The sequence below is a fragment of the Spinacia oleracea genome, chromosome 4 (genome assembly GCF_020520425.1).
Source record: "Spinacia oleracea cultivar Varoflay chromosome 4, BTI_SOV_V1, whole genome shotgun sequence".
NCBI lineage: Eukaryota > Viridiplantae > Streptophyta > Magnoliopsida > Caryophyllales > Amaranthaceae > Spinacia > Spinacia oleracea.
Window position 1 is genome coordinate 8,290,966 of NC_079490.1, and position 23,930 is coordinate 8,314,895.

At 36.1% G+C, this 23,930-nt stretch overlaps 1 protein-coding gene across 2 annotated transcripts; it reads left to right on the plus strand.

Annotated features, from left to right (window-relative positions):
• The first annotated feature begins 821 nt into the window (after positions 1–821).
• Positions 822–23,868, plus strand: LOC130459523 (protein NRT1/ PTR FAMILY 5.11). Of its 2 annotated transcripts, XM_056826951.1 has the most exons (4): positions 822–1,072; positions 19,128–19,351; positions 21,615–22,030; positions 22,734–23,868. In XM_056826951.1, the coding sequence occupies exons 1-4, from the start codon at positions 919–921 to the stop codon at positions 23,668–23,670; spliced, it is 1,731 nt and encodes a 576-aa protein (XP_056682929.1). In that variant the 5' UTR covers positions 822–918; the 3' UTR covers positions 23,671–23,868. The 2 variants fall into 2 exon arrangements, with proteins under 2 accessions (XP_056682929.1, XP_056682930.1); XM_056826952.1 differs by lacking the exon at positions 19,128–19,351 and having other exon boundaries at positions 822–1,122.
• The last annotated feature ends 62 nt before the right edge of the window (positions 23,869–23,930 follow it).

The window sequence follows — 23,930 nt, forward strand, 5'->3', positions numbered from 1 at the left end:
AATGGCTTGAATTGGTCAAACCCTTTACTGCAACGCCCCAACACGGGGGCGGTATATGTTATTCTAGACTAAGGTTATCTGTTATGTTTTGGGCTTATTTTCTGGGCTTTTCCGCATCTGTCTGAGAGTACTATGTAAACTCTCTAGGTCATAACCTAGTTGTATTCTGTAATTTGTATTCCTCGAGATCAATAAAAATTTTCCTCCCCTCTGCACGTGGACGGCTGGACGCACTGGACGTAGCTAACACATTGTTAGTGAACCACGTTAAATCTCTGTGTTCTTTATTACGTTATTTAATCTTTCTTTGCATCCGTTATAACAAGTATCCCTATCAATTTTTTTAATTAAAAAACTCCATGACCTACCAGGAGAACGTGTCATTCCTGGTGTGCCTTTTAATATATACTCCATCCGTTTTTTTTTTCCTTGTGTCACTTTGACTTTATCACTATTTATATACCAATTTGAGTTGAATTTTTTTACCAATATATAGTTATAAAATATTGTTAGATTAGTCACAATATAAATTTTCATAATATCAACTTTTTATAATTTTTACAAATAGAAAATGAGAGATATTTAATGGTCAAATGATGTATTAACAATTATGCCGGTCCCAGTAATACAAGTGAAAAAGAACAGAGGGAGTAGTAATAATAAATGATGGATTAAAAAAACATAAAAATAAAAATAAATAATATGTTTAAAAAAACGGAGGAATATTTTATTATTATTCATATTTTTACCCATTTTCTCTTTCTTTGCCTAGATATTTTTGCAAATAGTACGTACTGGGATTCTTAAGGAAGGACAGAGGAAAAGAGGAAAATTTGTGGCCAAAAAGAAAACTTGTATTTAGATGACAGAAATACTCTCTACTCATCTTTTAAAAAAAAACATAGTGCAGCTCCAATAATGGTGCTGAGTAAAGTGCCACAAAATGAGCTGTTAACAACGGATACAAAGGATGTTGAGGCTACGGAGCCAGAGGTGGAGCTGACTACTGAGATGCCGAGAGATAGACGTAGTAAATTTGTTCGTCGACTGAGTAAAGGCTTCGCGTTTGGAGGTCAGACTATTTCCTTCAAATCAAAACCTTATGAGAAAGACGATCTGACGGTTAGACCACTTTTATACATGCACTTTAACTAATTAGTTAACCACTGAAACCAATTAGTTAAGTTTGAAATTCAATTAGTTAAGCAACGAACCCAGTTAGTTATGCAACCGAACCTATTAGTTAAGCACTGAACCAATTAGTTAAACAATGAAACTGATTAGTTAAGCAATGAGATCAATTAGTTAAGATTTTATGAGTTTTAGTTAATAATAAGTTTGTTCAAAATTAATAACTATCCGACTCATAAATTTAACTATTTATCTTTATACCTTAACTATTTTGTTATTCAATTAGTTATGATTTTATTACTTTTAGTTATGTTTTACACTAGTTTAGTTAGTACTCCCAAAAAAGTGATCTAACTGTTAGACGGTGTTACACAAAAGTTTCTGCAAGCAATCGAAGAAAGTGGAGCATAAATTATACGGATTACACAGATAATTACGTCCTAAATGTCAATAAATAAATAAATTAATAATAATAATAATTACGCAACAGTGTTTTCAAATTCAATTTATTCACAGATCATGCCAATGATAAAGTTATTGAATGAGGTTGTGTTAGATTTGTTTTATACCTCATTGATCGTGCAATGTTAGATATAACAACGAATTTAAAATAGAGAAAGTAAATATACATAATCAATTCATGTCTTGGAAGAATATACAATCTCCGTTTATGCAGAGTATTTTACAAATCACAAGCTTTAATTTTAGATACTAAATCCATTTTAACATGATGATTACACTTTTTTTTTAGTTTATTTCATAATGTTCTTTATATGTGCTTTATACTCTTTTTAGACATGAAAATTTTATTATTTTATCTTTCTTACGCCTACAATATTTCTAACTTTTCTCTCAATTTCTCTTTTTTTTATTAAAAAAAACAATTACCTAATATCTATAAAAAATTATTTTTCGATTTTTTTTGTTTTAATTCTTATTTTTCCATTTAATTTTTTTTATAGAAATTATGTAATCGTAATTGCTTTTTCAATAACATTATGACATCATTTTCCGGAAAATAATTTCGGGTTGTAATTTAAAATAGATGTATAAATTTAAGGTTGAAATTAACAAAATTAGAATTTTGGGGTTGTAATTGGCAAATTTAAAACTTTATTAGGTTGTATTTGCCAAATTTTTCTTATACTAAACCCATTTAAAAATTGAATTGCATTCCCCAAAAAAAATGTTTAAAACTTAAACTTAAATTTTTTAATTCAGTTTTGGAACACATGATATGAACATAAAAGTTTCATTCAATTTACTTTTTTTCAAAGGTGAGCGTGTTGTAGAGCATAGTCAACTAACGACTTATTTTAGTTCGTGTTCGATAAGTTGGGGTCAAAACAAATAGTGTAATTGATGTAAAATTGAACAAATCATAATCATGTTAGTCACATGAAGTATTTTATTAGCTCAACTTTATAGTAGTGTAACCCGGAAATGATAAATTCAAGGAATAATTCACTTCTTCCAAGGAAATCTATCTTTGAAAAAATGTGGATTTCCTTGGAAGAAGTAAAAATTTCCTTGGATTTATCACCTCCCGTGCATCGCATATGCTTACAAACAAGCGGAGAAGTATGCCGACAACTGTGAACAGTTAGGAGGAAGTATTTTCGGATATCTAATATGTGTGGCAACACACATATCAGAGTAAAATACAAATAGCTAAAAAATAAAATTGGGAAAAAATGAAGTACTATTCATATAAAAAAAAGTACCATTCTGTAAAAAAAAAGTATCATTTTTGTTTAAAAAAGTACCATTCAATTTATTTTTTTGTCTTTTTTCTATTTTGTCTTTTGCTATGATATGCATTTACAAGAACATATCAGATATACAAAAATAATTCCTCGGACAATTAGTGTTACTTAAACTTTCGGAGCTTTTAAGGTAGTTTTTTTTTCTCTTTGTAAAAAACATTTTAGATGATAATACCTCCGTTTCATAAAAAATATTTACAATTATTATTTGCTCAAATATTAATAGAAAAATAAAAAAGTTGGTTGAATATAATAAAATAAGGACAAAGTACGAAAAATGTGTAACAATGTGGGTGAGTGTATGAAAAAAATTAATAAAGTAAGAGAAAGTAAATGGAAAATTGTAAATATTATATTATGGTGTATGAAGGGTAAGGTAGTAAATTTTCATGTCAAAAATAGAATAATACAAAGTGTAAAGTGTTAGGTTATGATACATATGACAATTCATAAATCATGCGGAAAAACCATTTAGCCAGGAATACATATTATTTACACATAATCATATAGCACAGTTTAGATGCATACTCTTTGTTGCGTGCCTTCCCTAGCTGCGCCCGAACCGAACAAGAACAAGTATTTAGGACTCCAAGTGTCGTCCCTCCGTAGATAGTCCACAGCACGTCCGGATCCGCCTTAAGATTGACCAACTAGAATCGCCCTTAAGGTACTAATAATTTCGGCACTCTTAGGCAAGGTATAGACCTGTCAAAAATCGACCCGACCCGAAAACCGACCCGAACCCGACCCGAAAATACTGGGTCCTGAACAAGATTTTGTGACCCGTAACCCGATTTTATCCGAACCCGAGCAACCCGAAAAGTAATGGGTCAAAACCCGACCGAACCCGTTTTGGACCCGACCGATTGAAAATCGTTGTATTTATAGTAATAAATGCGATTATGAGAAAATTTAAGCATAATAAACACGCTGTTTTTACTATTATTGTGTGTAATATGATTTTAATTTGAACTATACGCCATTTTATGGTTGAATTTGACTAAATATAAACTTATGTAGGAAAATTTGTTAATTTGTGCCCATATTTTGTATATTTATCACCTAAATTAATGAAAATATAATGCGCGTTTTAAAATCTCTCAACCCGTTGGGTCGACCCGAACCCGAAAGTTCTGGGTCTTGAACAAGCATTTGTAAACCCGAACCCGAAAGTGACCGACCCGATCTAACCCGAACCCGAAAATAATTTTTTACAATCCGACCCGACCGACCCGTTTGACAGGTCTAGCAAGGTATGTGACTGAATTTTTCTCTCAAAAACTCACTTTGAATACTTGAATAATCTATGTAAATATGTGACCCTAGGCACCTATTTATAGAGTTATGGAAAAGGTTTTGGAATCCTATTAGGATACTAATTTATTTAATTATAATCCTACTAGGATTCTAATTAAATAATCATTATCTAATAGTTTTAGGATTTAATCATATTTCGAATCCCGATTGCTTTAGGATTCCCGCACAAGCATTGCATGAGCACCGTACACCCGCGCAAGCCTTGCGGCCCACGGTAGGCGCACAGCGCTCGGCCCACTGCTGTGCTCTCGCGCGCGCGCCCCAGGCCTTGGCTGGGCATGGCCTTGCGCTGGGCCTGGTCGAGGCTTGGCATGCGATGGTGCGTGTTGGCTCGCTGGGCGATGGCCTGGCTTCGTGCTGGGCCTTCGTCTAGCGGGCCTCGTCCGATGCTAATTCGTACGATACGCTTCCGATTAAATTCCCGATTCCGGAATTCATTTCCGATACGAACAATATTTAATATTTCCGATTCCGGAATCAATTTCCGTTTCGAACAAATATTTAATATTTCCGTTTCCGGAATTATTTTTCGATTCCGATAATATTTCCGATTCAGACAATATTTCCGTTTCCGGCAATATTTCCGATTCCGGCAATATTTCTATTTCCGATAATATTTCCCGATACGTACCATGTTTCCGTTTCCGGCAACATCTACGACTTGGATAATATTTATATTTCCGATACGATCCATATTTCCGTTTCCGGAGTATTCATTTCTTGCCTGTGACGATCTCAGCTCCCACTGAAACCAAGATCCGTCGATTCCGAATATCCATAGATGGAGTATTTAATGCCATTAAATACTTGATCCGTTTACGTACTATTTGTGTGACCCTACGGGTTCAGTCAAGAGTAAGCTGTGGATTAATATCATTAATTCCACTTGAACTGAAGCGGCCTCTAGCTAGGCATTCAGCTCACTTGATCTCACTGAATTATTAACTTGTTAATTAATACTGAACCGCATTTATTAGACTTAACATTGAATGCATACTTGGACCAAGGGCATTATTTCTTTCAGTCTCCCACTTGTCCTTAGGGACAAGTGTGCATTTCCTAATTCCTTTGTCGCTCGATGCTTGCTCTTGAACATAAGGTAAGAGTTGTCATCCTTATTATGTCCAGAGGTGTTTCTCGGTTTCAGAGTTCAACTGATCAAATAAACAGATAATCATAGCCTATGATTCATCCGAGCACGGCCATGCATTTCACAGTTTCTAGCTCTCCGAGTGGCCTTGTACAACTTTTAAGCATCTCATCCCGATTTATGGGAGGACAATCCCAATTTTGCGATCTTGAGATTAGACTTCGTTTGATAGGTGATTACCTGAGCGTTGCCTTTATAGCCTCCTTTTACGGTGCGACGGTTGGTCAACGTCAGAGCAACCAGTTCTCAAACAAGTAATCTCAAATCACTCAGGTATTGAGGATTTAGTGTCTAATAATTTTAATGAAATTTACTTATGACAGATTTTCATCTCTTACAGTAAAGTTTCATAGGTCTTGTCCGATACTAGTCTTCACAAGTAAGTATCTATGCAAATGATTATGACATTGCCATGTCCACATAGTTCAAGAAACAGAACTACTAGTCATCTTGCATTCTAGTCGTCTAACATTTTCTATGCGTCCAATTTTATAGAAAACTCCGACTAGGGACCATTTTCAACCTTTGACATTCAAGTTCACTTGATAGACATTTCTTAGTCACAGGACTGGTCATGACAGTCTATCTTGAATATATCGTCAAATTGAAGGGACTCATCATTTAATAAACCACAAATTAAATGGAAAAATGAATTCTCTTCATTTATTGTGAATGATTAACCAATAATGTTTTACAAAGATTTAAACTCTAAAACTTTAAAACATTAAACAGAGACATCAAAGCCATTCTCCAATATGCTTGATTCCCATAGCTGCAGTGTGCGAGTTGTGCTTCGCCTGCGGCAGAGGTTTAGTCAATGGATCTGATATGTTGTCATCAGTTCCAATTTTGCTTATCTCGACTTCTTTTCTTTCAACGAACTCTCGTAGAAGGTGGAATCTACGAAATACATGCTTGACTCTCTGGTGGTGTCTAGGCTCCTTTGCCTGTGCAATAGCTCCGTTATTATCACAATACAGGGCTATTGGTCCTTTAATGGAGGGGACTACACCAAGTTCACCTATGAACTTCCTTAGACATATAGCTTCCTTTGCTGCTTCATGTGCAGCAATGTACTCCGCTTCAGTTGTAGAATCCGCAATGGTGCTTTGCTTAGCACTTTTCCAGCTTACTGCTCCTCCGTTGAGGCAGAAGACAAACCCAGACTGTGATCTGAAATCATCTTTGTCGGTTTGGAAACTTGCGTCCGTATAGCCTCTAACAATTAATTCATCATCTCCACCATAGACCAGGAAGTCATCTTTGTGCCTTTTCAGGTACTTCAGAATATTCTTGGCAGCAGTCCAATGCGCCTCTCCTGGGTCTGACTGGTATCTTCTCGTAGCACTGAGTGCGTACGCAACATCCGGGCGTGTACATATCATAGCATACATTATTGAACCAATCAATGATGCATATGGAATCCCATTCATTCGTCTACGCTCATCAAGTGTTTTTGGGCACTGAGTCTTGCTTAGAGTCATTCCATGAGACATGGGTAGGTAGCCTCGCTTGGAGTCCGCCATCTTGAACCTATCAAGCACCTTATTGATATAAGTGCTTTGACTAAGTCCAATCATCTTTTTAGATCTATCTCTGTAAATCTTGATGCCCAATATGTACTGTGCTTCTCCTAGATCTTTCATCGAAAAACATTTCCCAAGCCAAATCTTGACAGAGTTCAACATAGGAATTGTTAGGTTATGATACATATGACAATTCATAAATCATGCGGAAAAACCATTTAGCCAGGAATACATATTATTTACACATAATCATATAGCATAGTTTAGATGCATACTCTTTGTTGCGTGCCTTCCCTAGCTGCGCCCGAACCGAACAAGAACAAGTCTTTAGGACTCCAAGTGTCGTCCCTCCGTAGATAGTCCACAGCACGTCCGGATCCGCCTTAAGATTGACCAACTAGAATCGCCCTTAAGGTACTAAAAATTTCGGCACTTTTGAGCAAGGAATGTGTCTGAATTTTTCTCTCAAAAACTCACTTTGAATACTTGAAAAACTTGTTAGAAATTGTGAACCCAGGCCACATATTTATAGGGGTATGGAAAGAGAATTGGAATCCTATTAGGATACGAATTTAATTAAATTAGAATCCTAATGAAACTCTTATTTAATTAATTTATCAAATAGAATTAGGAATTTAATCATTAAACGAATAATGTACGTTTTAGGTTTCGTATGTGAACACAAACACCCACGCACGCACAGCAGCCCACGAGGGGCGCCATGCGTGCGCGCGCACAACCCGAGCATCGCAGCCCACGACTGCCGCAGCCTTGGGCGCGCGCTGGGCCTGCCTTGCGGTGGGCCTGGCGCAGCCTTGGGCTGGCGTGTTGTGGCGCGCGTTTCCCTTGCTGGACGTGGGCCTGGCTTCGTGCTGGGCCTTCGTCTAGCAAGCTCGTCCGATGCTAATTCGTACGACGCGCTTCCGATTAATTTTCCGATTCCGGAATTCATTTCCGATACGAACAATATTTAACATTTCCGATTCCGGAATTAATTTCCGTTTCGAACAAATATTTAATATTTCCGTTTCCGGAATTATTTTCCGATTCCGATAATATTTCCGATTCAGACAATATTTCCGTTTCCGGCAATATTTCCGATTCCGGCAATATTTCTATTTCCGATAATATTTCCCGATACGTACCATGTTTCCGTTTCCGGCAACATCTACGACTTGGATAATATTTATATTTCCGATACGATCCATATTTCCGTTTCCGGCAATATCATCGTTTCCGGAGTATTCATTTCTTGCCTGTGACGATCTCAGCTCCCACTGAAACCAAGATCCGTCGATTCCGAATATCCATAGATGGAGTATTTAATGCCATTAAATACTTGATCCGTTTACGTACTATTTGTGTGACCCTACGGGTTCAGTCAAGAGTAAGTTGTGGATTAATATCATTAATTCCACTTGAACTGAAGCGGCCTCTAGCTAGGCATTCAGCTCACTTGATCTCACTGAATTATTAACTTGTTAATTAATACTAAACCGCATATATTAGACTTTATCATTGAATGCATACTTGGACCAAGGGCATTATTTCCTTCAGGAATGTCATTTCCGATAAGTAATATGTCGTCGACATATAATACCAGGAAAGCAATTTTGCTCCCACTGACCTTCTTGTATACACAAGATTCGTCTGCGTTCTTGATGAAACCAAAGTCACTGACTGCTTCATCAAAACGTATATTCCAGCTCCTGGATGCCTGCTTCAATCCGTAGATTGACTTCTTTAGCTTGCATACCTTTTTAGCATTCTTTGGATCCTCAAAACTTTCAGGCTGTGTCATAAACACAGTTTCTGTTAAAACGCCGTTTAAGAAAGCAGTTTTGACATCCATCTGCCATATTTCGTAATCGTAATATGCAGCGATTGCTAACATTATCCGAATAGACTTTAGCATTGCAACTGGTGAAAAGGTTTCATCGTAATCCACACCGTGGACTTGCCTGTATCCTTTTGCAACCAATCTAGCTTTGAAAACTTCAAGTTTCCCATCCTTGTCCTTTTTCAGTTTGAAAACCCATTTGCTTCCAATGGCTTGGTAGCCATCTGGCAAATCGACCAAATCCCATACTTGGTTTTCAGACATGGAGTCTAATTCAGATTGCATGGCTTCTTGCCATTGCTTGGAGCTAGGGCTCGTCATAGCTTGTTTGTAAGTCGCAGGTTCATCACTTTCAAGTAATAGAACGTCATAGCTCTCGTTCGTCAAAATACCTAAGTACCTTTCCGGTTGAGATCTATATCTTTGCGATCTACGCGGGGTAACATTTCTAGTTTGACCATGATTCTCACCAGATTCTTCTAAAGATCTCTGAGTTTCATCCTGAATGTCTTCTTGAGCATTCTCTAGAGTTTGTTGTTCGACTCGAATTTCTTCGAGAACTACTTTTCTCCCACTTGTCATTTTGGAAATGTGATCTTTCTCCAAAAAGACACCATCTCGAGCAACAAACACCTTGTTCTCAGATGTATTGTAGAAGTAATACCCCTTTGTTTCCTTTGGATAGCCCACAAGGATACATTTGTCAGATTTTGGATGAAGTTTGTCTGAAATTAATCGTTTGACGTATACTTCACATCCCCAAATCTTAAGAAAAGACACATTTGGAGGCTTTCCAAACCATAATTCATATGGAGTCTTTTCGACAGCTTTAGACGGAGCTCTATTTATAGTGAGTGCAGCTGTATTTAGTGCATGTCCCCAAAATTCTAATGGAAGTTTGGCCTGACCCATCATTGACCTGACCATGTCTAGCAAGGTTCTGTTCCTCCGTTCCGACACACCGTTCCATTGTGGTGTTCCTGGAGGAGTCAATTCTGATAGAATTCCACATTCTTTCAGATGGTCATCAAATTCATAGCTCAGATATTCACCGCCTCTATCAGACCGCAGTGCCTTAATCTTCTTGCCTAATTGATTCTCTACTTCACTCTGAAATTCCTTGAATTTGTCAAAGGATTCAGACTTATGCTTCATTAGGTAGACATAACCATATCTACTGAAGTCATCAGTGAAAGTGATAAAGTAGCTGAAACCACCTCTAGCATTTGTACTCATTGGTCCACATACATCTGTATGGATTAAACCCAATAGTTCATTTGCTCTTTCTCCAACTTTAGAGAAAGGTTGCTTTGTCATTTTGCCAAGTAAACATGATTCACATTTACCATAATCCTCTAAGTCAAATGGTTCTAGAATTCCTTCCTTTTGAAGTCTTTCTAAGAGTTTCAAGTTTATATGGCCTAATCGACAATGCCACAGATAGGTGAGATCTGAATCATCCTTTTTGGCCTTTTTGGTATTTATGTTATATACTTGTTTGTCGTGATCTAATAAATAAAGTCCATTGACTAATCTAGCAGATCCATAAAACATCTCTTTAAAATAAAACGAACAACTATTGTCTTTTATTAAAAAGGAAAATCCCTTAGCATCTAAGAAAGAAACTGAAATGATGTTTTTAGTAAGACTTGGAACATGGAAACATTCTTCCAGTTCCAAAACTAGCCCGGAGGGCAACGACAAATAGTAAGTTCCTACAGCTAATGCAGCAATCCGTGCTCCATTTCCCACTCGTAGGTCGACTTCACCCTTGCTTAACTTTCTACTTCTTCTTAGTCCCTGTGGATTGGAACATAAGTGTGAGCCACAACCTGTATCTAATACCCAAGAAGTTGAATTAGCAAGTATACAGTCTATAACGAAAATACCTGAAGATGGAACGAATGTTCCGTTCTTCTGATCTTCCTTTAGCTTCAAGCAATCTCTCTTCCAATGCCCCTTCTTCTTGCAGTAGAAGCATTCGGATTCAGAAGTGGGTTGACTGACCTTCCTCTTTACAGATTTGGCGCCAGTTTGCTTAGTTGGGCTGGCCTTGTTGCCACCTTTCTTAGCATTCCTCTTCTTTCCAGATTTCTTGAACTTGCCCCCACGCACCATAAGCACATCCTGCTTATCACTTTTGAGCGTCTTTTCAGCGGTCTTCAGCATACCGTGAAGCTTAGTGAGCGTTTTGTCCAGACTATTCATACTGTAGTTCAGTTTGAACTGATCATACCCGCTATGATGAGAATGGAGGATGGTGTCTATAGCCATTTCCTGAGAAAATTGCTGATCCAGCCGACTCATATTCTCAATGAGTCCAATCATTTTGAGAACATGTGGACTTACGGGCTCGCCTTTCTTAAGCTTGGTCTCAAGAATTTGCCTATGAGTCTCGAATCTTTCGACTCGAGCCAGATCTTGGAACATGTTCTTCAACTCACTGATGATTGTGAAAGCATCTGAGTTGATGAACGTTTTCTGCAGATCCGCACTCATGGTGGCGAGCATTAGACATTTCACATCCTTGTTGACATCAATCCAACGATTGAGGGCTGCCTGAGTGACCCCGTCGCCTGCGGCTTCGGGCATCGCCTCTTCTAGGACATACTCCTTTTCTTCCTGCATAAGAACTATTTGCAAGTTCCTTTGCCAGTCAAGGAAGTTTTTCCCGTTCAACTTCTCCTTTTCGAGAATTGATCGAATGTTGAATGAATTGTTGTTTGCCATATTAAAAACTACAATTGAAAAGAATAAACAAATAAATAACCATTCACAGTTTCTCTTAACAAACTTAAATTCTAGCATACATGCATAATTCAATGTTTATTAAGCATTTTATTCAAGTTATGTGTTCCGGCAGGTGTGAATAAAATGATTCCAAGATCCTAAAATCATTGAAGAACTAAGCACAGTTTGTCGACTTAATCCTAAAACATCTTAGGTAAGCAAAAGCCTTTTGCTAATAGTCTAGAAACTATTCTTGGTTGATAGGTACGTCTAAGAACTTATTAGGTAAACCTATCGATTTTGCCACGACATAAAAGGACTCCTTACTTATATCGTTGAGTTTCACCAAAACTAACATGTACTCACAATTATTTGTGTACCTTGCCCCTTTAGGACCAATAAGTAACACCTCGCTGAGCGAAAACTATTACTAGATTGATGTAAAGGATATCCAAGCAAGTGTATATTTTGGCATGGCACCTTTTAACTCAATTTTTAAGTTTGGAACTTAAGGCTCTTACTATGTTGGTTAGATTTTAAGTGAACTAAAATCCTTAATCATGCAACATAATCAAGCCACAATCTCATGCATAATTAAGACGTATTTAAAGCAATAAATAACTTAAAGCATGCATAAGATAAATGTGATCTAGTATGGCCCGACTTCATCTTGAAGCTTTAACTTCAAAGTCCGTCTCGAAAATCTCCGTGGGAGGAACCATTTTCTTCAAATAGGATAAGCTATAATTAAAACTAATTACAACTATTTGATGGTACGCAGACCATATTTGAATTGAAAAACGACTTTGGTACTTTAGACCAATTACATTCAAATTAATGGTACGCAGACCATATTTTCTATCCTATTTGGGCCATACTAGTCACTTCATAACCTGCAAAACAGTACATATACAATATATACCATTCACCCATTCATTATCATGAATGGCCCACATAGCTGGTTAGTAAAACACATTATGCATCACGTAAACATTTGCAGCAATTAATCAAGGGCACCAATAATCTACCAATTATTCAGTCCTTATTAATTCTAATCAAGTTGTTTTAACCTTAAGGATTTGTAGACCTAATCAAGAGTTTATGACTAAAAGGGCTCCCACTTAAACCAATAAATTCATATGCTTTACTAATTTTAAACATAAAAATGTATTTCTAGTCTAACCGGAAACATACAAATTTAATTAAAATTTAAAGCTCATATAAATTTATAGTTGAATCCAAAATTTAATTTAATTTCAGTCGTATTTAAATTAATTCATGATTTAAATTTTAGTAAAATAATTAGAATAAATAAAATTTATTTATAATTATAATATTCAAAATTAAAATCCAAGAAAATAATTTAAATTATTAATTTTAAAATTAATTAAAATTACGTAGACTGAAAATTTCAAATTAAAATTTCAAAACGATCTAATCGCAACGCAAACACCTCACGCATCACACGCCCATGGGCCACACGCACACAGCCATCGCTGGCCATGTGCGCGCAGCCCATTCGCTGCGTCGCATAGCTGCTGCTTCTACCCTTCGCAAGCCATCGCGCGAGCTGGTGCTCGCTGCGCGCGCGCCAGCGCTCGATGCACGCGAGCATGTGCTCGCTGTGCGCGCTCGCTAGCGCTCGCTGCACGCGGGCTAGCGCTTGCTTCGTGCACTCGCCAGCGCATACTGTGCGCGCTCGCTAGCGCTCGCTTGGTGCGAGCCAGCGCTCGCTGCGCGCGGCATCGACGCTGGGCGTAGCACTCGTGGCACGCGAGCTTGCGCTCGCTGCGCGCGAGGCTGCGCGCGCTTGCGCGAGGCAGTGCGCGTTGTGGCGCAGCTCGCTTGCTGCCCACACGCGACTGCCGTGCCTTGCCTTCGCCCATGCCCATTCGTCCGTTGCTCATAGCCCACGACACAAGGCAGGGCTGCTGCCTTGTGCTCGTGCATCATGCCCTTGCTCATTGCATTCGTGCCGCATGGGCGACGAGCTCCCTTGCTCGTCGTCACATGCCCGCACTATACAACACCCCTTAAGGGTAACACGTAGCGTCCATTGCTTTGTGCGTGCAAGTTATATGAACGAATCGCATAAAATTTAAAAATTTATATTTAAAATTAATGACAAATTAATAAATTAATATTAATTTCATAATTTTAGGGCGAAAAAATCGAAAATTTATTATTCAATTGATTTCCGATTAACATGGATTCAAGTTTAGGTCATAAAAATTTAAAATTTATCATAAATTTACAATTTTTATGGTGGTTTTTAATCATAGGTATCTAATTAAATTATAATTAATTATGAAAATCAAATTAATTCTAAATTATTCTAATTTTCAACAAATTAATCATAATTACAAATTAGATTGCATAATTAACAAGGCTAGGCATTCAAACTTGTTAAACATATACAGTAGGTCAATCAAAAATTCAAGATTTATTAACAAGAATCGCAAATATTTAATTTAACATCTTAAATTTACGAAATTTTGCATTCGAAAAACTAAAACCTTCGAAAAGTCATAGTTAGGCTTCGAATTTGAGAATTCTGGATTCAGCAGAAAATTATTATTTTTGTCAAAATTTTAGAATGCCTTTTACATGCGGAATTGACACAAAAATCACTCGATTTGGATGAGTAACGAAGAAACTGCCGAAAAACTGCGTACGTATAATTAAAATAACGCAATTTGCAATTAATTAACTATTACGAAAATTAATCACCCCTTTTAATTCTTGCAAATTTGTAATATTTAACCATGTTCATGCAATTTAGATTATGAAAATAATAAGAGGCTCTGATACCACTGTTAGGTTATGATACATATGACAATTCATAAATCATGCGGAAAAACCATTTAGCCAGGAATACATATTATTTACACATAATCATATAGCACAGTTTAGATGCATACTCTTTGTTGCGTGCCTTCCCTAGCTGCGCCCGAACCGAACAAGAACAAGTCTTTAGGACTCCAAGTGTCGTCCCTCCGTAGATAGTCCACAGCACGTCCGGATCCGCCTTATGATTGACCAACTAGAATCGCCCTTAAGGTACTAATAATTTCGGCACTCTTAGGCAAGGTATGTGACTGAATTTTTCTCTCAAAAACTCACTTTGAATACTTGAATAATCTATGTAAATATGTGACCCTAGGCACCTATTTATAGAGTTATGGAAAAGGTTTTGGAATCCTATTAGGATACTAATTTATTTAATTACAATCCTACTAGGATTCTAATTAAATAATCATTATCTAATAGTTTTAGGATTTAATCATATTTCGAATCCCGATTGCTTTAGGATTCCCGCACAAGCATTGCATGAGCACCGTACACCCGCGCAAGCCTTGCGGCCCACGATAGGCGCACAACGCTCGGCCCACTGCTGTGCTCTCGCGCGCGCGCCCCAGGCCTTGGCTGGGCCTGGCCTTGCGCTAGGCCTGGTCGAGGCTTGGCATGCGATGGTGCGTGTTGGCTCGCTGGGCGATGGCCTGGCTTCGTGCTGGGCCTTCGTCTAGCGGGCCTCGTCCGATGCTAATTCGTACGATACGCTTCCGATTAAATTCCCGATTCCGGAATTCATTTCCGATACGAACAATATTTAATATTTCCGATTCCGGAATCAATTTCCGTTTCGAACAAATATTTAATATTTCCGTTTCCGGAATTATTTTCCGATTCCGATAATATTTCCGATTCTGACAATATTTCCGTTTCCGGCAATATTTCCGATTCTGGCAATATTTCCATTTCCGATAATATTTTCCGATACGTACCATGTTTCCGTTTCCGGCAACATCTACGTCTTGGATAATATTTATATTTCCGATACGATCCATATTTCCGTTTCCGGCAATATCATCGTTTCCGGAGTATTCATTTCTTGCCTGTGACGATCTCAGCTCCCACTGAAACCAAGATCCGTCGATTCCGAATATCCATAGATGGAGTATTTAATGCCATTAAATACTTGATCCGTTTACGTACTATTTGTGTGACCCTACGGGTTCAGTCAAGAGTAAGCTGTGGATTAATATCATTAATTCCACTTGAACTGAAGCGGCCTCTAGCTAGGCATTCAGCTCACTTGATCTCACTGAATTATTAACTTGTTAATTAATACTGAACCGCATTTATTAGACTTAACATTGAATGCATTCTTGGACCAAGGGCATTATTTCCTTCATAAAGAACATTTTTGAAATATAATAAAACGAAAAGTATAAAGATCATTTTGAAACGGAGGTAGTACGTAGTAGTTGTGTGTTTCCAAAAGTGTTATGTGGCATATCTAGTCTGAATTACTGGTGGAAATGAAATTAGTTCTCTTTTTCTTTTGACATTTGCTAATAAAACTTGAACTTAAAACATAGTACTAAACGAAAGACCTCCCTTCCTACACCTATTTGCTATTTGGTGCGCCTTGCTCACTTCTGTCCTGTTTGTCTTCATGATTGTGCATATGCTAAAGCTTTGTGCAATCCTTCTTATCTCTTTGAGAATCCAGTGAATACGAATCTCATGTTAGACTTCGATTCTAAAGACGTTACTAATGTTGTGCAGTCGGTTAAGATCAGTATGCGGGTGATATTTCCTATTTTGGCCCATTCTAGTCCATGTAGGCAAGCCATAACCTCCACCTCCCTCTTCACATAGGTTGCTATCCTCCTTTTTGTATGCCCATCCATAACCCGACTTTGTCGTTGTCTTGTCCCAAGATCTATCTACCTGCAAAACAAAGTTAGCAAAATCGAATCGATTTTGGAGATCCCCAAATCTACCAACCAAAATCCTGGTGGATTTGTTCTCCATTTACGCTCCCATTCAAATTTTGGTGAGGTTGTTTTTGAAATATCTCCAATTGCTGAATTCCTAACTCGGCTTGCTGTAGAATCATTCTTGTATGACCTCCTGATTCTCTAAAGAATCTTGCATTTCTTGTGGTCCATATACTCCACAACATTGCTACAAAAGTTTCCAGCTTCTAATTGTGTTTTCCATCCTCGCTATAAAAGAGTAGGATATATTGTTGTACTTGCAACGAACCTAAGTTCCAGGCAAGTTTTTGCCTCTGGAATTTTCCCATTCATTCAAGCTTCTTTAGAAGCTTATAAACCTTTTCCATTACCTACCTTCCACCCCAAACCTTTTTCGAACATCCTGCTTGCTCTATATAGGCCTTTCATTCCCATCGAACACCTTTGACCATACTTGTTGTCCACCATTCTCTTACACACACAACAACCTTGAGGGCTAAAGAGCACTTTTGCACTTAGTAAGTCATTATCATGCAACCTCATGGCTTGTTTAAACAACAGGGTGTCATTGAGAATTTGGACATATCTAATACCAAGGCCTCCCATAGATTTAGGCCTATTAGTTAAGTCTTTCCTGACCCAATGTATGCCCCTTTCTTTTCCTCCAGACCACCAGAACCTACTTACGAGTGAATCAATTTTGTTTGACACTGAAAGTCTGAAACGTGAAGTTTCAGACATTTCACGACATGCGAGAAAATAATCAATAGGATTGTTTGAATCAAAATCAGCTTTGTAGGGGGTGAAAGGTGTAAACTTGCCCAAGAGAGAATCTTCCTAGCAACTAAATCCACTAGATATTGAAAGTGGACGACCTTCTTTCCTTGTATGTCAATGGGAACACCCAAGTGTATTCCCATATTTTGAGATTTGGGCATGGAGAGGATAATTTTTAGCAATTCTTTCTCCTATTCCCTCATTGTGGGTGAAAACTTAACAAAAGATTTCTTGTCCCGAGACCTTTCCAAACCTCTCCAAGATTTCTGTAATATTCTTACATGATTCCTCATTTGCTTTGTGGTCTTATGGGTGCTTTTGGGCTTGGTTGCTTGGTTATTACTACGCACTTTATTATTAGGAAGCAATTGGTAATTTGGTATAAATTACACCCCGTTGTATGTAGATAAGTAGTCTTGTAAAGCTACATGCAATCAGATTTTTTTGTATTTTTAACCCTTAAAAAATACATTTTACTCCGTAATAGTTTAAAACACATTTTTACGGTTTAAAAACATACGAAGTATATATTTTCATACTATAACATTGCACGTTTCTAATTTAAAGAGAAAAATTCTAAAACCTAAACCTAAGAGGATAGTTACATAGAACTCTACATGCAACCGAGTTAAGGAAAGTCGAACAACCTATTAACCAAAGAGCTAAGGAAAGTCAAATCCGTGATTTTTACTTGCTTTTCCGACAATTCAATTCATATATCATGGGCAATATTTCAATGGGACGAATACAATGCTTAACGTACATTGTGATCTTTGTATACTCTACATCTCTATACTATGTACTACGTATATAAAACATGACTAAGGTTATATTTGGCAACACTAACTGAAAAGGAACCTGAAGTGATAAGCTAGCTGAAATGGAAAAGGTGAAAGCTGAAACTGTAAATTAAGTTGTTGAAACTGTAAAATATCTAATTACGTGAAGTGTTTGGTAAAAGTAATCAAAGATGCAACCTTTTTATACATTTTTGTATAGAATATATTTTCACATTTTTTTTTATATTCGAGTATTAAATAAAATAGCAATATAAAGTTTACAATTCATATTGTGTGATAAAATGGGTAACAAATATGTATTTTTGAAGTGCTTTAATTTCTATTTCCAAACTGATTCTCTTTACTACAAAGTAGACCTGTCAAAAATCGACCCGATCCGAAAACCGACCCGAACCTGACCTGAAAATACTGGGTCCTGAACAAGATTTTGTGACCCGTAACCCGATTTTATTCGAACCCGAGCAACCCGAAAAGTAATGGGTAAAAACCCGACCGAACCCGTTTTGGACCCGACCGATTGAAAATTGTTGTATTTATAGTAATAAATGAGATTAGGAGAAAAATTCGGCATAATAAACACGTTTTTTTTTACTATTATTGTGTGTAATATGATTTTAATTTGAATTATACGTCATTTTATGGTTGAATTTGACTAAATATAAACTTGTGTAGGAAAATTTGTTAATTTGTGCCCATATTTTGTATATTTATCACCTAAATTAATGAAAATATAATGCGCGTTTTAAAATCTCTCAACCCGTTGGGTCGACCCGAACCCGAAAGTTCTGGGTCTTGAACAAGCATTTATAAACCCGAACCCGAAAGTGACCGACCAAATCTAACCCGAACACGGAAATAATTTTTTACAATCCGACCCGACCGACAGGTCTACTACAAAGTATTTTTTTGTAATTTTATTTTTCATTTGAGTAACATGTGTCACCAATAAAAACACACTTATCAAACTTTAGATGGAAACAAGTTGATGATGAAATCATGCATCACGATACTGAAACTAATCTACCCAAAATGGCAAAATTCCATAAAACAAAAGGCCTTTTTTATAGTTACTAGAACTCTTGTAAAACTTTCCTTTGCAAGTACTTCAATTCGCATTAAAATTTCAGTCGACTGATTTCAAACGTTAAAACAATTAACGTTTCAATTTCAGTCAGTTAAATCACCTTAAATCTTATTTCAGCACTTTACCAAACACTTCTTTTTTTCGTAAGTTGACTTAAATTTTCAGCCCCTAATTATTTAAGGTGATTTATACGTGTTGCCAAACAGAGCCTAACTGGTTTCAATTTCCTGCTCATGCCAGTGGACACAGTTATACGTGTGGGCTTTTGTATAGCAAGGTACCAATTCCTGGCGTTTATCACAATTTTAACTGGTGATTGGAAACTGAGTTTGTTTAAGGCGGTCATACTAACAAATATCCAAGAGGGAGCAAAAAAACTGTTAGTGATCCCCACAGCTTGGCTTGCAGAAACCTATCTAGGCGTTTCCTTGACTCTCTTCATCTCAGCTATTTTATACTCCATTGTAAGTTCAATTCGTCCTAAAACATACTTCCTCCGATTTTTAATACTCACAATATTTGGACTTTTTACACTATTTACATATTTTAATTGACTATTATTGATTATTTATAAGTAAGATAAAATATACTCCCTCAATCCATTAATACTCGATATGTTTTGACTTTTTGCACTATTCACATAATTCACTTTGACCCTATTTATAGTATATGAAAACTAATGTTAGTATATAATATATTGTTGGCTTCATCTTAATATATACTTTCAAAATATTAATATTTTTATAAGTTTTTATAATATATTGTTAAAGAAATTGGTAGTCAAAGTTGTGCATTGGCAAGCGTGTCCGGTCAAAACAGGTCGAGTATTAAGGGACAGAGGGAGTAGTCATGTAAGATATTGTTAGATTCTTCTCAATGTGTACTTCCAAAATATCAATATTTTTTTTTTTTTATATAATTTTTGCTTAAAGAGAATTAAAGATATTAATGATCAAAGTTATTCATTGATATGCGTGAAATTGACAAACATTGCGAGTATTAAAAATCGGAGGAAATACTACACTCACTTCCCACGCCCCACATGACAATGATGACATACATATATTTGATCAAACAAAATATTATCATAAATGTGGTAACACTCTACTCTTGATCAATATATCGTTCAAGGTATGAATATGCTTGAAGTGAACCTCATGTTTGTTCTTTGAATATTATGCATTACGTGATGCCATTAAGCATTTCATAAAGAGTTTCACTTCCATCATAAGCCTATCGATCACTAACATAAGGCTTTGTTTTATTAGATTTATTTTGACTTATTTAAAACAAAATAAGTCCGTATAAGTTTAGATAAGTTCAAATATTATACTTCCTCCATTCTTATTTATATGACACAATAGAGTTTTGGACACTATTCACACAATCTCATTTGACTTCTTTTTGTGGTTTATACTTAAATACAAACATAGTCGTGTGAGGTCTTGTTAGATTCGTCTCAATAAATATTTTTTAAATATCAATTTTTTATAATTTTTTCTTATCCAAAATTGAAGATATTAATGTTTGAAATCATGCATTGGCAAACGTGACTAAATAATTGTGTCATTTAAATAAGAACAGAGGAAGTATAAGTTTTTTTCAGCCATTTTTACATACAAATAAAATTATTCAGACAAAATAAGTTTTTTTTTCCAGATAAGTTCAGCAAAAGAAGACTTTAATTTGTTAATCTGTTCGACTTACTTTACTTATTTTAGACAAAATAAGTTTTTTTTCCAGATAAGTTCAGACAAAATAAGACTTTGTTCTGTTCGATTTATTTTAACTTATTTAGATAATGTAATTTTTTTCATCCATTTTTACATACAAAGAAGATTATTTCAAACAAAATAAGTTTTTTTTTTCCAGATTAGTTTAGACAAAATAAGGCTCTGTTATGTTCGACTTATTTTAACTTATTTCAGACAAAATAAGTTCAGGTAATATAAGTTCTTTTCAGCTATTTTTACATAAAAATAAGTTTTTTTTTAAAGATAAATAAGTACAGATAAGTTCAAACAAAATAAATCGAATAGAACGTACGCAGCCTTACCCAATTCATCATTGAAGCTCTCACAATTCTCTTTGATATAAAACTAATCTTGGGGCTTCAACCAAAATCTTAAGTTTTATACTCTATCACTCTTAGGTTTCATAAACATAATACTTGGTATATATATATATATACTAGATTTTAGCCCGTGCGATGCACGGATTTTATTAAATTATTAAGTTAAAATAAAACTCTTATATATACCAACTGTTATATTTATATATTAGATAAATATTATTTTTCATTGGCCGAAAGCATTAGATTTCCTACGTGACGCTCTAATATTGGATTAGTGTTTGATTTTAGATTGAGTTTTATTTTATTTTAGATTAGTGTTTGATTTTGGATGAATTTTAGTTAGATTTATTTTTTAATTATTAGAGTGTTTGATTTTGAATGGAGTTGTATATATTAGTAATTAATTAATTAAAATATCCTACGTGACACCTAATTAATTATCTACGTGACACTTGATTTTTTTAATTCAAAAATAAATTAAAAATCTTATTTTTCATTGGCCAAAACCAATAGTAATCCTAGGTGACACTCTAATATTTCAGCAAATATGCCTCCTTTATATAGATATATTAGATTATCTCTAGCCTTATCACCTTATGTGACAATTGGTGATTAATTCAATAGTAAATCGTGGATGGTTTGGAAATGTTTAGGGCCTCGCGATGTGGTACTTGGCATTGTCACACTTCAAAATGCCATTATATAAATGGGGATTCTTTATCATGGGACTATTGTTGATAACAATAGGGCAGTCTGGTTACGAGTCTTGTGAGTACAGTACTGAACCGGAGGATTTAGAGAAAGGTGGATCCAACCACCAAGAGCAAGAGAGCAAAAGACAACATGGAAAGGGTGCGTGTGTTTCATTCTCCAAAAGAGCATTAAAGTCACTATTACGTTTACTCATAAGACACCGGTCCGGTATTATGGCGTTCGTTTTTGTAAATGCAGCTTTGAATGTACTCAGTTTTTCCTGTATCACCTTATCTTTTATGATGTTTGGAGTGTCTGTTATAGTACTCACCATAATGACACGGCCTAAGAAACATGTTCTTGCAGAAGAATTTGGGTACGTATTCTTCTAGCTAGTCAGTCTCTTTTTTTTCACATTTAAATGATTAAAATCGCACTTGTCTTTAATCAAAGGAAAAATTTATTCTAAAAATACAATATTTAAGCGATCTACTTAAAAAGAGCTGACTTTATGTTTATCTAAGAATAACATAACCTTTTGGACCTATCTTCTTTTAAAAGGTTCACCTCTATAATATTCTCTAATACTCCCTCCGTATTTATTTAAGAGATACACTGGTAGATATTTTAATAAATAAACAAGTGGGGACCATGTCATTTTGGGTGGAATGTGGGGTGGGTAAATTAGATGTATTATTTAATTAGATGGTGGGGTTGATAATTTACTAAAAATGGCAAATGTATCTCTTAAATAAATACAGCCGGAAAAGTCAAGTGTATCTCTTAAATAAATACGGATGGAGTAGGTAATATGGTACAATATTTTTTAATCTTCTTGTTAATTATATAAAGAATTTTTTTTTAATTTGTGAGATTGGTTTCATATTATGTATTGTAGCAACTAGCAAGTCTTTTGTGAGGGAAACCTTTAAAAGAATACAGGTCTAAAAGATTGTGTTATTCCTAGTTAAACGAAAAGTCAGCCCTTTTAAGCAGATTGTTTAAAGGTTATATTTTTAAAATCAATTTTTTCTTAACCAAATAGATAATCGATCTGATCGGATTTTCTATGAATGCAGGTGGCTCGACAAAGCAGCAGCATTAACATCGTATAATGTTACAGTAGAACAAGTGGAGGACACAAAATGTTTCATAAGAAGTAGTTGTTTGTCATTGGTGTTTTTGACGTATGGTGTTATGACAGCTGTAGGGGATACCTTCTTTATCGACCAAGCAGATGAGATGAAAAAACAAATTGGTTCCTTTGAAGTGCCTATTCAGCTATTCGTATTGATTTTAGAGGCTATAAAACAGGTGGTGAGTTGGATAACTGAAAAAGTGAACGCACCACATAATAATAAGAGATTTTACGGCGCATTACGACTAGGGTTGGGAATGCTTCTTTCTGTTCCATGTTTTCTGATAGCATCTGTAATTGAGACTAAAATACTCGAGGCTAAAAGACTACATCATCGGCAAATGTCTGTATTGTGGCTGACTCCCCAGCTTTTATTATGGGGAATCATGGATGGGTTAGCTGTTGACGGAATTGAGGACTTTTTTAAGCATGAAATGCCTGAATCAGTTGCAAAATCGTATGGTAATATACTTGCTGAAGCTGTTGTTGGCGCGGGGAAGATACTCAGTGTTGGATGGTTTTGTTTGTGCTACTACGCTGGAATTATGATAGAGGGTAAGCCAGGTTGGATTGGGAAAGATATGCAAGGAAGTCATCTTGAATATTATTATGCTGTTACTGCTTTATTTGGGCTCGTCAGTTTCTTCTTATATGTCTGGGTTGCATTTAAGCAAGATTCACAAGTGCTCCCTCCACCTCCACCACCACCACCACCACCACCATCGTCACCGCACCAACATTATTCTCTTTCACCACTAGTCACGAGTGTTTTGCATGTTAGAAAAACTTTGAGTCGTCGCCATCTTTCACAACAAATTAATCCGACGAACACAAGTCCCTCAGTTTTACAGCGAACACTGACATCGTGCTCCGTCTAACCCTTCCGAGGGGTTATTCTCACTCGCCCCGGCCACGCCCGTTTGCCATAATTGTTTTCTACCAACCTAGTATGTATAGAGAATAGATACAAGGTTGTGTTTCTCATTGAATAGACTGCAAGTATTTATACTTTCTTTTTTTTTTTGAGGGAAAGATATTGCTCATATATTAAGGTAAATCCATTAAGGTAAATCCAGTTCCACCAAAGTGTTTAGGCTTGTGGAAAAGAGCTATTACAAATACGTTCCGATCCATTATC